The following is a 16,808-nucleotide window of genomic DNA, read 5'->3' as shown; positions in this document are numbered from 1 at the left end:
CATGAAAGTGTCTTGAATGAGCTTCTGGAATCACTGTGGGGAATGAATGCTCCTCCCCTGGGTCCCCCGGGGCCCTCACCAGGGAGGCCTGGACCCCATGCAGATGGTACCAGCTGGGTGGCCTGATGGAACCTTCCCCTTCCTGGGTAGAATGGCCAGACATGTGGATGCTGCTTGCATACCGCAGTCCTGAGCTCCTTCTTTGAGTTGCTGCCTTGACCACAGGCCTAGCGCTGCCAGAGGAAACCCATCTGCTTGAGGCCAGAGCCTGAGTGGATGTCCCATGACTGTGTCCATCTGTCTCATCATGGTGTTGTCAGCCTATATGCAGTGTTTTCCTTCCTCTTCCCATTTGTGCCTTCATCAAAGGAGTTTCCTCTGATTCTGAATACCTGTCTCTGTCAGAAGTATAGGGATGCTGTTTACTAACTTACTCCAACACTCGCAATGTGGGGAGGGAGGAGTATTGCAAAGGAAATAGATTTCTCCTCAATTTTTAATTTGCAGTTCACAACCTTGCCTTTGGGAGGTTTCCTGACTGTAAATGCCATGACCAATTCCACATGTGCTGTGCATGGACTAGGCTCTGTCTAAGATAGATGTACTCATGCACAAACACTCTTGTATTCACACAGGGCACACCACCCACAAGCAACAAGCCCCCACAGTGAATGAACTGTGGGACCAGCTGCTGGGTACTCCCCTCTGGCAGTTCCTGTGGCTTCAGGAGCACATGTGCAGCCCATTCCTAATGCATGGGCCCATCTAAGGAGCCCATGATGTCTTCTAGGGCTGGAGGCCAGAGCCTGAATGACCTTGGGGCACAACCGCCAGATCTGGATGCATAGAGCACCCAGCCTGACTGCTGTCTGCAGCATCCTTGCAGCCAACTGCAGGAAGGCAATGCCACTGAGAGGAGGCTTCCATTTCAGCTCTTGGGAGCCCCTTAGAGCAATTTCTGCTGTCCAGTGGGACAGAGGACAGGAGGAGGAGGATGTAAGGGGTAGGATCACTGCTTTCCCACTGGCTGAATTCCTGCTTTTCTTTGACCCAAATCTGTGCTCCATGGAGAGGCACACCCCAGTTGAGTTGTTAGAAGAGACTTCCTGAAATAGAGTTGGGGAATGTGGACCTCTTTGGAGCCGACCTCATGTGATGAGGCCCAGTTGGAGCTGTCTGGGGTGACTGTTGTGAGGTGGGGCTGGGTGGCTTGGCCATGCTGCCCGATGGCTGGCCCAGCTTCTCAGGGTGACAGGGCTAACATCCAAGCAGCATCTGCACTTTCACGTGTAGCTCAGCTACTGGGTCAGGAATGGCCTTTTCTCCATCTGTCTCCATACTCTCAAATCCTCTTGTGCTAAATCACCTCACCATCACTCTTCCTCTGTCTCCTTGACTCCTACCACTCAGCGTCTCTGAAAGAGGCTTTCAAGTCCTCCTTCCTCACCTCTGCCATCTCTGTCATCACCTTCTCTTTGACCAGCTCCTGACTGTCCCTGCCCTGCAAACTCCATCCCCCCAGGAGCACTGGCTATCCCCGCAAAGAAATAGCCCTCCATTTGACATTAGAAGATCAGCCCTGTCACTGACTAATTTAGCCATCTCAAATAAGTTACTTAAAAACACTAAAGAATGGGGAACTAACATGAATCCTTGCCTTTCCTAATTCACAGCATCGTTATCAGGATAAAAGGAGCTCCTAAATATAAAGGGATCCGGTCCTGTGTTTTCATAAATGAGCTCTCACTGTGTACTGTGTTCCCAGGGTGGTGAGAGATACTATAGTGCTTGCTGTTTTAAGTCACTAAGTTTTGGGATGGTTTGTTATGTAGCAGTAGATAATTATTAAATCATAGGACTTAATGAGAACCGGTTTATGGAAATTAGTTCTTCTGTGGGTTGACTAGGCTCAGCGGGATGGTTCTTCTGCTCCACTAATGTCAGCTGGGGCTGCAGCATCCGGGTGCCTGACTGAACTAGAATTTCCAAGATAATGCACTCATATGTCAGGTGCCTTGGCCGGAGTGGCTGGAAGGCTGGGCTCAGCTGGGACAGTGGAATGGCTGGGCCTCTTTGTCTGCCTGTCTCTGTCTCTCTCCATGTGATTGTAGGTACTCTTCCTGTGGCCTCTCCATCTATGTTCCCATCAAGGTTGTTGGACTTTATACATGGTGCCTCAGGGCTCCCCAAACAGAAGCCAGCAGAAGCTGCTGGGCCTTCTTAATTCTTCAGCCTGAGGCTGGTTAGTGGCACTTCCTTTAATGGCATTTCCTCTAGTGGCACTTCCTCTGCATTCTGTTGCTTCCTCCAAGTCACAGGGCCATCCCCTACTCAGTGTGGGAGGGGGCCACACTCAAGTGTAAAATTAATATATTGGTAGTAGGTTTAGAAAAGGGCAAGATCATTGTCAAATGTCAAGGGAGGCTTGAACCAGACCATGGGGAGATATATGCTTGGACTGGCAGACAAGAGTAGAGTGAGCTTTCCAGGGAGTGGGCATTTCTGGGAGGGGACACTGGAGGACTGAGAGACAAGTGTTTGGATGTTGAGGGAAAGTGAGAAATCCACTCTGAGAGGTAAGTACCCAAACAAGCTTGGCATCCCCCCCCAAAGCATCTTTCTTCCTCCTCCAGCCTCTGCAGGCCTTTCAGCTCTTTGTAGCCCATGAGGGTGTAGATATTGTCCCTGCCTGCCAAGCCCAGTCTTTCTCTGAAAGAGAAAGAGCACTCTCCCTACTCCCTTTCCTCTTCCTCCTGCTTCCTGACCACCATCCTTGGATAGACAACCCCCTTTTCCAGCCTCTACTTCATTCCACCCACTCCTACATCTGTCTCCTACTCCCAGAGCTCCAGGTGCCCCATCTAGGAGAGAAAGCCAGTGATTCTCCTTAGGGGATGTGAGAAGGTGAGTTTCTATCTGCTTCTAGTTGCTGGGGCTCTTCCCAGCCTGGTCTTCAAATAGCTGAAGACTCATCAAGTTCTGATCTTACCCGTTTTGGGCTTTTAGCAGAGGAGGGATCTGGACTCTCAGAGCTGGTCCTTGATGCTTTTATTATTGGGGCCCAATAAGTATTTCTAGAGCCCTGTTCTGCCTCCCCTTTTCTTGGCCAGCCACACCCTTCAGTGTTTTTGGTTTCCTCCAGTTGAGGCAGTGATGACCTTAATTTGGAACCTGACTTCTCCAAGGCCTTTTGCCTCCTGGCCCCACTTTGTGTTTCTGCTGCTCCCCGAGAAATTCATCATGAGAAAGCTCTGTATACTGCCAGCATGAGAAATGCTGGCAGTATACTCAGCATGGTCTCATTTTCTGGATGGGGAAGAAGTACCTGGGTGTGTGCTCCTAAAGCAAGACACAGCAGAGGCTGCGGCTGTGGATGAGGCTGCTGGGGTGGGCAGGGATGAACGGTGCTGTTGGAGTGAGGCTGCCTGTTACCACCAGGGCAAGAGTAGCACATGGACAGAAACGGAGAGCCCTCTAATCCACAGTTGCGTTCATGGAGCTAGAAAGCAAGTAACAAAGTCATCTGAGAGGGTGAGACTTGAGAAACATGACCTCATGGGTCACCTCAGTGAGGGGCCATGAAAGGAACAGAAGTCCAGGGGATTGAGAGTGGGGACAGAGGAAGAGGCTCAGGAGGTAAAGGCCAGCACACAGCCTTCTCTTTGTTTACATGGTTGTCTCAGGCTGTGACAAGTAAGAAAGATGACAATGTGTGGTGTTGGCTTGGTTGGAATAAAACCATTCACATGTTCATTTGTTTGCTGATGCATTCAACCATTCATGGATTCCACAATCACTTTTTGAATACCTGCTATGAGCTAGTTACATAGATAATTAAACACAGTCTTGTCTAATTTATTTCAGTTTTGAGGGAAGGGATAGACATTAAAAAGAAGTGATTGTTGTATATTTCTGTGATGGAAATTTGTACAATAGGGGCCAAAAGGAGCGACACATTCTACCTGGAAGGAGGGACGGGATCAGGAAAGAGTTTAAGGGGAGGGTAAGACTCAAGCTGATTCATTGTGTGGGTGAAGGTTGGGGACATGGAGAAGATAGAGAAGGGCAGTCCAGGCAGAGGGAAATAGGTTGTAAAGGCAGAGAGAGGTCCAGGGACAGAGGGTTGATGAGGCCAAAAGCAGGTGAGGAGAGGAGAGCTGTCAGGGGGAAGGTTGTGTCTGGACTGCTTTCCTGTGTTCAAGAGAATGGCCAGTGATGACCATGGGGATGCATGGGGGGAGAACAGACCATAAGGGCCATAAGAGTCAAGGGCTTTAGAGGGCTTGGTAGGTGGGTGATGGCAGGATGCGAGCCACACAGTAGGAAGATGGGAGCCAGGGCCAAGGCCCTCAGTACTAAGAGAAGACAGTCCTCAGGAGTCGTTGGAGAAGACTTTGGTTTGCCCAGAGACTTAAATTAGCCCATTCTAACTGTTCCCAAATTTACCCCCCTCTTCCATGTAACCAGATATTTCTTCAGTCTTTACCCTGGAAAGAACCCTAGCCCTTTCCCAAGATTTCTGTTTTGTCCCACTCTGTAAATGACCAGCCCCACCTTCCCTAGCTATCCCTCCCAGTTACACACATGCACACTCACATGCGCATTCACACACATACACTCATACACATGAACATGTACACATGTGTTCAACACATGCACACTCACACATGCATACCATGTGCACACTCACACACTTAGATACACATGCTCACACATATGTGCATACTCACACACATGCACTTTCACATGTATACATGCACACTCATGCACACATAAGCACTCGTGTGCACTCAGGTATAGACATGTGCACACACATGCATAATGCATATACACATGCACTCTCACGCACACACACTTGCACACTCACAGAAGTGCAGACACATGCATACTAACACCCAGTCACAATCACAAATGTGCACTCATGCACACACACACACATACAGGTGTGCACTTACACGCATGCATGTGCACACTGACACAGATACACATATTCACTCATATGTGCACACTCACACATGTGTATACTCGTACATGTGCACATTTCACACATGCACACTCATGCACACACAAGCACTCATGCACTCACATACAGACACATGTGCACACATGCATAATGCACATGCACACATGTGCACTCTCACACACACTTGCACACTTACAGAAGTGTACACTCACACACATGCACACACATGCACATTAACATCCAGTCACCATCACACATGTGCACACATACACAGGTGTGCAATCACACACATGCACTCTCACACACAGGTACACTCACACGTCTCAGTTTCACACAGTATAAAGGCACTAAGCTGGGACAGCAGGAGGCTGCAGTCTGTCCCCTTTTACTACTTTACTCAATTTTCCCATCGGTAAAATGGGGAGGAGCGAGATGATCTTCACATTCCCTTCTACTTTTCCAAGTCTGTAGTTATAGAGTCTTCCTTCCTCCCTCCCCGCCCATGCACTTCAGAACTTGCGTGGGAAGCAGGGTGGGGTGAGAGTGGGAAGGAGGAGGAGGGGCTGTTGGAGGGTTCTGTTTCTGGCCTTGAACGAGTGGCAGTCTGTAGGGTCTGGGCCACTCAGGGAATCCCATCCTCGCTCTGCCTGCCCTGCTCTGCCTACTGGGAAGATACTGTCCATTTTTAAAGTTCCTCACTGGTGTGGGAAATGAAGTGGGTATGAAAACATGTCATTTTCCTATTTTTACTGGTGAAACTGAACCAGTGACAGTTCTTGGACACCTCCCCTGAGCTGTCCAGCCTCTCTGTTGCCCGGGTCTGTTTCCTCATTCTGTCCATACCAAGGAAAGCTCCCACCTGGGCCCTTGCTGGGTTGCTGCCATGTTTGGACATCATGACCCATTTACATTTGTAGACAAGAGCCCAGAGTCCCTAGCCCACCAAGGGCCTGTTCTCTACTGTCTGGGAGAAAGCCCTCCCCTGACAACATCAGCCTGACACTCTTGGCTCTAGATTTCCTATATAGAATTGCCTGGAAATGGTTCTGTTAGCCCCAGACAGAAGCTCTTGACTGAATGAAATCTAATGGGTCATGTGTTTGGATCTTTTTCTAGAAGAGGCTAAACTGACGGAAACGAGCGAAGTCACCACAGAGCCGGACGTGACGCAGCCAGAAGGAGTGGTGGTCAACGGGAGAGAGGACGAGCAGACGGTGGAGGACACCCTCAGCAAAGGCCTCAGCCAGATGACCACCAGTGCTGACACGGATGTGGACACCTCCAAGGACAAGACCGAGTCTGTCACCAGCGGCCCCATGTCCCCAGAGGGCTCACCTTCCAAGTCTCCCTCAAAGAAGAAGAAGAAATTCCGTACCCCATCCTTCCTGAAGAAGAGCAAAAAGAAGGAGAAAGTGGAGTCCTGATTCGCAGTCCCCTGGGGCTCCCATTTGTGTCTCCCCTACCCCTGTCCCGCCTTCTCCCATCTCTGACCCCGGAAGCATGGGGCCGAGGAGGGGTCGAGTAGGCCCTGGATCACACTCTGATGGGAAACTTAGAGATTGTCCCCCCCAGCCCCTTATTGTTCCTCTGCCCCACAGAAGTCAGGTGACTTTCCCAAGGTCACTCAGCTAGGTCAAGGCAGAGCTCGCACTAGAATTCACGTCTCCTGGCTCGCGGTCCTGTGCTCCTTCCAGACACAACACTGCCTAGTTGTGGGCCACGCTCACAAGGAATCTGCCCCTGATCTGAGCCCAGGGCAAGGGGCCAAAGCTGGCTGCCAGCTCTCACCAACTAGGCCCCATTCAGACAGGCTGAGGCTTCCTTGAGCAAGGTCCTTGCCCTTGCAGGAACCCAGTCTCTTGCTGATGGAGCTATCACTATATTTAGAAATCTCTCTTCTCTTTCCTGTAGGGTAATGGCCCTGCTGCTCACAGTACCCAGACAAATGGACCTGTCCCCTCAACCAGAAGTTAATCCCTGTTCCCAAGGGCTGATGGCTTAGCTTGTGCTTCCCCAACCACTAACCTTGAGCTTTCTTCATGGAACCTCTGGAATGATGGCTGGAACAGTTGTAAGAGTGGGCAGGCATGAGGGCAGCCAGGTCAGCCACAAAGCAGGGGATGGTTTGATCAATATAAGAAGCCAGGGACTTAACACATTTGAATTGTGCATCTCAGGCGCTTGAAAACGAAAACCAAATTTAGCTTAGAAAAAACTCGTCTCATGCTCAGGGCTGAAATTTGGGGAAATTTTGATCCTCTGTTAGCTTTGGGTTGTACAAGGAGGATCAGGGCAGTGTGGATATGTCACATCTTTGCAGCATTCCTGACATTTGAGCAACACTACTTGTCTGGTTTGCCTCCGGTCCAACATTAGGGGTCCCCTGACTTTCCTTCAAACCTAGAAACCCTGGCTCATAGCCTGGAACTGGCATCTTACCCTTGGCCCCTTGACCTTGGCTCCTCTGGATTATGGGTCCAGCAGAGGAGAATGAGGTGAGCTCTACAGAATTAATCCTCTTGGATCAGCTTTCAGAGAAAGGCTTGGGTGCCCCTCGCCTTGTTACTGTCTGTCCATCTATCCTAGGGCCTGTAAGAGCCACAGCTGTTTTTTAAATGCCATCACTATCCTTTCATACCTTTCTGCGGGACATTGATCTATGAGCATTGTTGGCTCCTGAAAAATAGACAATCCATTCTCTTTTAAGCACAGTGTCTTCAAAGAATATTTTCCCTTTCTGTCCTGAATATTGTCAAAGTATTTTTGAAAGTTCTTAATCATAGTTTTCTGCTTTTGAGCACTTCCTATACACACACACTCACACACACTTCCTATACACACACACTATGCAGGCTTCACATACACTATATCCTTTAACTCTTGAGACAGTACTGTGATGTGGGTCAGATTATTCCCATTTTATGGGTATGAAAACTGAGCCCCCCAAAAGCTAATTGACTTGTTCCAGTGACTTGGCTAGAAAAAGCCAGAGCCTGGATTGAATCCAGGTCTGTCAGAGTCAGAACCTTTGCACTTAGCAGCTGTGATGATCAGAAAACTTTTAGTCCAGGACTGTTTTGTTTCTGCAACTGGTTGTCCACTGCATAAGTGAAGGTGGGAGTCCACCCACCTTTTCCCCCCTCAGTGCACAGTAAGTTCCTGGTGACTGTGGGCTGTGGCTGGGCCAGTGTGGACTTCTGACAAAGGAGAGGCCAGAGCCTTCTGGTTTGGGCCAGGAGTACCATCCATAGTTGGTAAGGATGGGGCGAAGAAATGAAACTGACACATTACTAAAGAAAGCCCCATACTGGGTGTCCCTAGAACAGATTCCTAACTGCTGCCCAGATTCCTCTCTCTGTTTTGCTTCTGAGTCAAGTCTTGTGATGGACGACGCAGGTCAGAAAAGTCTGTGATGTGGGAAATGCCTTTCAAAGCCAATCCTTTGATGCCTTTTAAAGAAAACTATTTCACATCCATCCATTCATCCTGATATTTGTTAAGGATCCACTCAGCGGTAGGCATTCTGCTGACATTAAAAGAAAACAATCGTTGTGACTAGAACAGTCAGGGGCAGGTGGTGTTAAGAGCAAGGTAGGATGGACACAGCCACTGGTGCAGCTTTTTGTGTTTGAGTGACTGTAGCTCAGAAATAATCTCGACTGACTCTTTGCTTTCAACAAATTCTATTCTCTTTACAACAGGAAGGCCTCATTTAGATGAACGTGCCTTGCAGGAGTTTATGCCATGGGGCCACCTCATATCCATCCATCTGTTCTTTCTTCATGTGTTCAAAAATGATGCATGAGCTTGGGTCACAGGCCAGGCCTGAGGACTGTCCCTGCCCAGAGGAGGTCTCCAAGTCTAGGAGGCATGTTACAGAATAGGCAAGGATGTAGAGATGGCATAAGGAGGCATCAATTTACTATCTTTCAGGCCAGAGAAACCTTCCTGCAAGGAGTGATGCTTGAGTTAGGTTTTCAGAACAAAGAGAAATTTTCCAGGAGGACAAGAGGATGAGCAGGACATTGGTGATCATTGAAGTGTGTGTGTGCAAAGGCCTGGAAGTTTGGAGCGCCAGGTGCGTCCATGGAGTGATTCAGCGTTGCTGGGACGGACAGTGTGAGGTGGTGGTGGGCTTCACTTCACGGTTTGGCAGGGTGGATTGTAAGGAAACTGGTAGTAGGTGTGGGGGAGCTAGACTTCCTCATGTACGGCATCTGGAGCCGCTGAGGGCTGTGGTCAGGGGAGATCAAGAGCAGGCTGCGTTTTAGAAAAATTCCTTTGGTGGCTGAGTGGAGAATGGAGTGGAGGGGAGGGGACAGTGCTGGAGGAATGGGAGGGCTCCATGAGGAGGCCTTTCTGAAACATCAGCACCGAAACAGGTGTGGTGAGCTACCTTACACTGCCTCTACCTTTACAGCAAATAGTGAGCGTGCAGTGCAGAATTCATTCCCATGAAATTCTCTGGAGAAGGCATCTGATGAGAGCTTTACAGTGAGGAGAAGGGATCGTCAAAGAGCTAATGCTCATTGCAGTCTGGGGTTCTGTTTTGTCTCAGGCTAGAGTTGCTAGGAGAGCCGTCGAGTCCCCCAGTCCTTTTCTCCTCCCCCTGCTCAGAGGCTGTGCTCTGAGTGCTACAGAAGCAGGCGTGGGGTCCAAACAAGACCACAGGCTCTTAGGGTGAGAAGAAGGGACGTGTTCTTTGGCTCTGAATAAAAGTTTGGCTGAATACTTTGACCAGTTATCTGTCTGGAGAAAATGTACATATGGGAAGCTCAGAAATGTTAGGCCATAGGATAGCTTCCAGGAAAGTGTAGATACACTGTGGAAAAGGATGAGAAAGTGTAGACAAATGAGCTGCGGTCTGGATGCTGAACTGGGGAGTGGAGCGGTTTCTGAGCCTGTTTCCTTGGGAAGACAGGCAGGTGTGGAGTGAGGAGGCAGAGAGAGAGATGCTTATAGAGACGCAAGCTTGGCGCCAGTGGCTCTCTGTGCATGGGATGGTACCCAGCAGTGATGTGTGAGAGCATGCGCAAACTTTCCCGAAATTTTGCAAAAAGCTCTGCGGAGAGACCAGCCCAGATCTGTGCTCCATAAGAGCCTTGAGACCTGACCCAAGTCACTGTCTGACTTTGGCCAGGTTATACAGATAAAAGTAACCTCCTTCAACACTCCTGTAAAGAAGACGGGGTTCTTCTTCTGTAGACAGACGAATTCCTTTTAAAGGACTTGGTGGGAGGGAGCTGGATAAGAAGCCTGGTCCAGTAAGAATCCCACTGGAGAGCATCACCCTTATACCACTGAATGTCCGTGGAGCCCAGCCTCTGCCCCCTGCCCAGTGGGTGCGTCAGTCACTCCTGAATGGGCCAAGGCAGTCATGCATGTTGCTCAGGGCTGTCATCACAGAGGGCTTCTACCGTCAACACGGGGAGAAGTGCCATGAGGCCACTTCTCCAGTCGCTGTGGGTTGGAGAGAACCATTCACCCAACAGCACAGTTCACTTCTGAAAGCCTAGAAGATGGAAAGGAAGGGTGGATTTTTCCACGGAGGTAGGCAGAGGGTCAGATAGACACATAGCCTACCCTCAGCCTCTGTGCCATTTTTTGCATTAGTATAAATTTTATGCTGTAGCTCCAGGCAGGAGTATGTAGTTTTTGTCTATTGAACAAATGAAGAAAGTTACTGCCTTTCCCCAGGATACTCGTGTGGGTCAGTGGCAACCCTCGAGGTGGCTGTACTTTGCAGCTGTCTCTCTGAACGCAGAGGGAGCAGGTCCTTTTATGTCTTCTCTACCACATGAGCCCAAGCCTCAGATGATAACATTCAAAGAGCCCGAAGGAATGAAGGAGGGAACAAATCTGTGCTCTCCACCTCCTCAGAAAGGACACGGATCCTCACAGTTCAAAACCCAAAGGGACGTTATGTCACCACAGCTCCACATCTGTTCTGGGAGGGGCGCTTTAGAGTGTCAGGGGCCTGAACTGACTAATGAAATGTGCTCGTTGGTGCTCACTGGCGCCACAATAGGAACAAATGTGCACAGCACACAGTAGAGTGACGAGCTCCAGATGTCCTGTCTAAGCACGGACGTGACCTCCTTTTTACCAGAACTGAGTGCACAGGTAGAGACCTGTCACCCACGCACACCGATCCCCCTTCAGCCTCCCGCAGTGAGAAGCCACCTTACCCAGGACTCGGCATGAGGGTTTCAGGCGGGGTGTCCCTCTCGACCTGAGAAAGCACCTTGCATTATTTTCATATAGACAGGAAAGGATGTCTATGATGAGGAAGAATCTCCTCCTTTCAGGAATGATGAGGAAGAATCTTCAGTTAGGGTTTTCTTAGAAGTGTAGAAGTTGTGGTTCGTGTTGGTTTGTACTTAGGTGGTATGAAGTTTTGCCAAATTGATATTTGGTGACCTTTGCCTTCAAGATTGCCCCCAAAGTTGAGTCATCACTATGAGACATTGGGGTCTGAAGACAGAGGAGGAGTGGTCACCATTACTGCCATGAGGAGGGACTTGGGCACAGCTGGCATGAAGCACCAGTGGCTGCCCCCAGATAGTCAGCCCCCGACATTTCTCACCCACTGTTCCCAAGCAGCAGTGATGGGTAAACCCCCTCTCTCTTAGCAGTGTGAAGAAAATGTTTTGAGGCCTTCAGGGGGTTGGTAGGAGAATAGCAAGAAAAGCCCTAATTTCTTTCCCCCAGAATCTTGTATAATTCTGAGAATGCAAAGGCCAGACCTTCTCTTTGATAGTGAACCAGAAGGAGGAAGATAAGTGGACCAAGGACAGGGGCTGCATTAAGTACATCAAAGCCTTCCTAAAATGGGAATATATGTGGGGGACCCCAACCCCTACATTTCAACTCTACCCCATGCCTATCAGTCCTGCTTTGTGGGTGATTGATCTCCACAGGCTGCTCCACCTTTAAACTTCTGTAAACTACACTACACCACTGAGTCCCAGCCCTCTCCCGGTGCGGGGAGAAGGGGAGCAGGACTAGTCCTGAGCCTGGCTGGCCTGGCAGGGCGACGGGGCCCTGGTGGAGCGCAGTGTTCCCTAAAGCTGTGGGTGGTTTCGGTGATACGTCTGTCTGACAATCGTCCTCCCCTTGTACATGCCTGGTCTGTGTTTAGCTTTTCCTAGTATTGTGAGGTTTCAAATAGGGGTTCCATGTAAATATTCTTTCTGCTACTGAAATGCCAGCCCCCGGATTGTGCATCCTCCCCACGAAGGGTTTTGCCTTTACGCTAACACTTTTTGAGCCACTGGTGTGCAGATTGACTAGTTTCTTGGGCTTTTATTTTGCAATTTTTATATATACACACACACATATATATAATATAATATATATATATATATATATTTATGGGTTGGTTTTGTACAGTTTTCTGTTTGAATCTCTGAGCACCAAAGCTGCCCTTGGATTTTCAAGAGAACTTTCCAAAGCCACTTGCTGAGCCCCCACTGCTTTGGTGTTTGTAGTGCCGGGCGATATCTCTGCCCATGGATTTCTGTATGTATGTGCTGTTTTCTCACCTGCAGATATTACCCTAGTAAATCTACCATGCTTGGCTTCCCAGTGTGTGACCCCTCTCTGTTGGCTACCCAGTTTTTCCGGCTCCGTGGGGCTCAGAAGCCAGAGCGGTGCTCCCTACACGGGGACTTTTATCCTGGAGACCTCTTGCGTGGAAAGCTGGATGTATGAATCACTGAGTTCTGACTGGGGAGGGAGGTGATAAAATGCTATAGTCTTTTGAGAAGGGAAAGGCCGTGTGAATTTGTGAACGGCTCCGTGGAGGACAGTCCATTCAGATGGATTGGATGGGAGGGAGTTGCAGAAACAAACATGTGGGTGGGCCCCAGAGGGAAGCAGGGGACAAATCCACAGGCTGGAACAGTAAAGAGTTTCCAGAATCAGAGGACAGTGGGGGTGGGGGGAAGCTAAGATGTTACCTTGAAGGGTGAAAGGGGAACAGAGATACTAGGGGAGAAAGAAGAGGAGGGAAGAACTGCTTTGCCCCTCCCAGCTCATCTTTACTCAAATAAGGGGACTGGTGTTTGTTCAAGGTCCACATACATTAGTCAGGCTCAGTTTAAGCAACTTATAGCACCTCATGTAATCCCCATAAACTAAGAGCACAATCCGATTAATATTACCCATTACACAGTTGAGGAAACAGCCTCAGAAATAAGGAAATTGTCTTGGGCCATGGGTAAATATGTAAAGCTCAAATGCAAACCAAGTTCTTCTAGGTAACCAAGTTCTTCCCCCCCTGCCCACCACCCAGTGTCCTGAGCAAAGAGACCTCCACAGAGACAGACTCAATCACCACTCCCAGGCCCACTGTTCCCACAACGCAGCCTCTTTTTGTATCCAGGTGCCCCCAAAGTCCCCACGGGCTTCCCCCAGGAGCTGAGCCTCTCCCCTGGCCCAAAGCCATGAGCGCTCCTCCTAAATTTCCACTGTGGTGACTAAACACCTGAACAAGGGGGCAGAGTGCCCTCCACCGGCTAGAAACACTGAGGATTTTCTTCAAATATCAACAACCTCAACCTCAGATATGCAGATGATGCCACTCTAATGGTAGAAAGATAAGAGGAACTAATGAAGAGGGTGAAAAAGGAGAGTGAAAATGCTGACTTAAAACTCAACATTCAAAAAATTAAGATCCGGCATCCGGGCCCATCACTTCATGGCAAATAGGGAAAAAGTGAAAGCAGTGACAGATTTTATTTTCCTGGGCTCCAAAATCACTGTGGATGGTGACTTCAACCATGAAATGAAAACACACTTGCTCCTTGGAAGGAAAGCTGTAACAAACCTAGACAGCATATCAAAAAGCAGAGACATCACTTTGCCAACAAAGACCCATACAGTCAAAGCTATAGTTTTTCCAGTAGTCATGTATGGATGAGACAGTTGGACCATAAAGAAGGCTGAGGGTCAAAGAATCGATGCTTTCAAATTGTGGTACTGCAGAAGACTCTTGAGAGTCCCTTGGACTGCAAGGAGATCGAATCAGTCAATCCTAAAGGAAATCAACCCTGACTATTCACTGGAAGGACTGATGCAGAAGTTCCAAGACTCTGGCCACTTGATGCTAAAAGCCAACTCACTGGAAAAGACCCTGATGCTGGGAAAGATTGAGGGCAAAAGGAGAAAAGGGCGGCAGAGGATGAGATGGTTGGATGGCATCACCGACTCAATCGACATGAATTTCAGTGGATTCTGGGAGATAGTGGAAAACAGAGGAGCCTGTCATGCTGCAGTCCATGCGACTGGAAAGAGACACGATTTAGCGACTGAACAAGAAATAAAGTGCAAGAAGGAAGATTTAAGGTTAACCAACCATGTGTGAAAGGTGAGCCAGCCTGTTGAGGAGAGGGAAGAAACCTGCAGTGGAAGCCAGATAACTGATAGCAGTGAGGGATGCCCAGGACACAGGAAGAGGAGATGTGGCCGGGGGCGGGAGAGGGGGGAAGGGGGATCTGGCCTCAAGGCAAAGAGCCAGGTCCAGGGTTCACACGGCTGGAACCGTGTTTGCAAGGTCTCAGTAACAAGGGGAAGAAGAGATGCCTCGCACCAGGATCCTGACAACGGTCAGAGTGCTGGGACCCCAGCTAGTGCCGGCCACCCTAATAAATATGAAAAGGGAAGTTTTCAGTCAAGTTATTGCATGGTCCACTGTGCCACACAGATAACTAGACCACTAATCTGAAAAAATGTAACCTTTAGATGCAGAAATCTTTCTTTTTCTCTTCCTCTGGACCTTTGGACAGAGAGCCATGCACCTCTGATGGGACTGTCTTTAATCAGATAAAGATCTCACTCTTCCAGGAATAAGCAGGGAGAATAATAGTGTGGTAGTTATTTAGCAGTTCAAATGTAGGAACCAGTCTGAGAAATGGGAAGATGTACTCCTCAGTGAAGCTGAATTACTATAAAAAGCAGGAAGAGGTTAAGAAAAATCTTTATTAATATCCACTTATTAGAAAAGACAAGCCAATCATGAAAAAGAAGCACTTTAAGTCAAGAAAAATAAATTTTGATGATGAAAAACAATGCCATATTCTAAAACGAGGCATGGGCAGTCAACAAAGGTTGAATATCATCGATGAATGAGGAGGGCATAGTGTTCAGACAGGCAAGGATCCCCAGTCCAGCATTAGAAAAAATTAGCCAATCATATGTCCAGTACTGACTGGGAAATCAGTACAAGTAAATAATTCAAGAATGGAAGGACATGGGATTAAAAAATGGTTGTGAGCAATTAAATAAGTTTATACCTAAGTCTAATATTTCATTGTCAATTTAACAAACTGGAAGCAATTGTTTAAAAAGTAGTTATTGGAATACACACACACACACACTTAGAACAGCAGAGAAGTCCAATATGCTAAATTAATCATTAGTGATGAAAGGGATCTAATAGGTTATTTCATTTTTAAGACCGTTATGGAAATAACTAGTTCAATTACATATAAGGTTATGAACTTAGAGATGATTTATAAAAGTTTAGAGATAGTTTTCATTAAAAGGCCATATAAGCTTACAAATTATTGAATAGAAAAATAACAATAGAAAGTGAATCATTAGGAATCCAGCTAAGATGGAGTAACAGAGACAATTATCTTTCCTAAAAAAAAAAACCAAAAGAAATGAATAAAACATGTGAAACAGGTCAGGATGGGGAACACATGTATACCTGTGGCGGATTCATTTTGATATTTGGCAAAACTAATATAATTATGTAAAGTTAAAGAAAAAAAAAAAGACATTTGAAAATGATCATTCACTAAAACAAGGACTCTTCCCTGCCTTTCCTCCTGCCCCATACCTGCAGTCTGCTGGGTCGCATACTTCCACTACCAAAGATGTCCACTAGTTGGCGACATTTCCTTTCTTGGCTTCCCATGAAGAAAGGGCTCCAAGCAGCACTGTTTCATGTTTTGCCAGGCAGCCTCCCGCAGTGCTGTCATGGGCTTTAGTACCCTTTAGTCAACAGCAAAGGGATCAGTGATGAGCAGTGAGCCTCCTTACTCATCAAAGACCTAAGATATTGATTTCTGAGCAGCCCTTAACACTTCAGTTCAGTTGCTCAGTCGTGTCCAACTCTGCGACCTCATGAATCACAGCACGCCAGGCCTCCCTGTCCATCAAAAACTCCTGGAGTTCACTCAGACTCACGTCCATCGAGTCGGTAATGCCATCCAGCCATCTCATCCTCTGTCATCCCCTTCTCCTCCTGCCCCCAATCCCTCCCAGCATCAGAGTCTTTTTCCAATGAGTCAACTTTTCGCATGAGGTGGCCAAAGTACTGGAGTTTCAGTTTTAGCATCATTCCTTCCAAAGAAATCCCAGGGCTGATCTCCTTCAGAATGGACTGGTTGGATCTCCTTGCAGTCCAAGGGACTCTCAAGAGTCTTCTCCAACACCACAGTTCAAAAGCATCAATTCTTCGGCACTCAGCTTTCTTCACAGTCCAACTCTCACATCCATACATGACCACTGGAAAAACCATAGTCTTAACACTTACCTAATATCTAGTACTCACTGCCTGGTTTCCAGAGTCCACACCTTTGGGCAGCCTGTGTGTTGGTCTAACTCATCAGAACCTGTTCTCCTGGCCAGGAGGCCACACACAATAGTGAGCAGGATCCCAGAGCTCTGGATCCACACTGCTTGGACTGAATCCTGGCCCTGGCCTCATGAGCTCTGTGCCCTTGGGCAAGTCACTCATCATCTCTAAGCTACAGTTTCTTCATCTGTAAAATGAAAAAATTTGGGGGGACTAATTTGGGGTGATTTGTGATTTTGAATCATACAGTGAGGGACA

At 48.1% G+C, this 16,808-nt stretch overlaps 1 protein-coding gene across 1 annotated transcript in view; it reads left to right on the top strand.

Annotated features, from left to right (window-relative positions):
* The window catches only part of ADD2 (adducin 2), a 121,474-nt gene extending 113,035 nt beyond the window's left edge, over positions 1–8,439 (top strand). Inside the window, exon 16 of the mRNA XM_070379777.1 lies at positions 6,080–8,439. Within this exon, the coding sequence (XP_070235878.1) occupies positions 6,080–6,387 (308 nt within the window). The 3' untranslated portion in view covers positions 6,388–8,439. The remainder of the gene's footprint in view (positions 1–6,079) is intronic.
* The last annotated feature ends 8,369 nt before the right edge of the window (positions 8,440–16,808 follow it).

The sequence above is a fragment of the Bos mutus genome, chromosome 11 (assembly GCF_027580195.1).
Source record: "Bos mutus isolate GX-2022 chromosome 11, NWIPB_WYAK_1.1, whole genome shotgun sequence".
Taxonomy (NCBI): domain Eukaryota; kingdom Metazoa; phylum Chordata; class Mammalia; order Artiodactyla; family Bovidae; genus Bos; species Bos mutus.
Note: the sequence above shows the minus strand (reverse complement) of the source record. Positions and strands in the feature narration are given on the sequence as shown.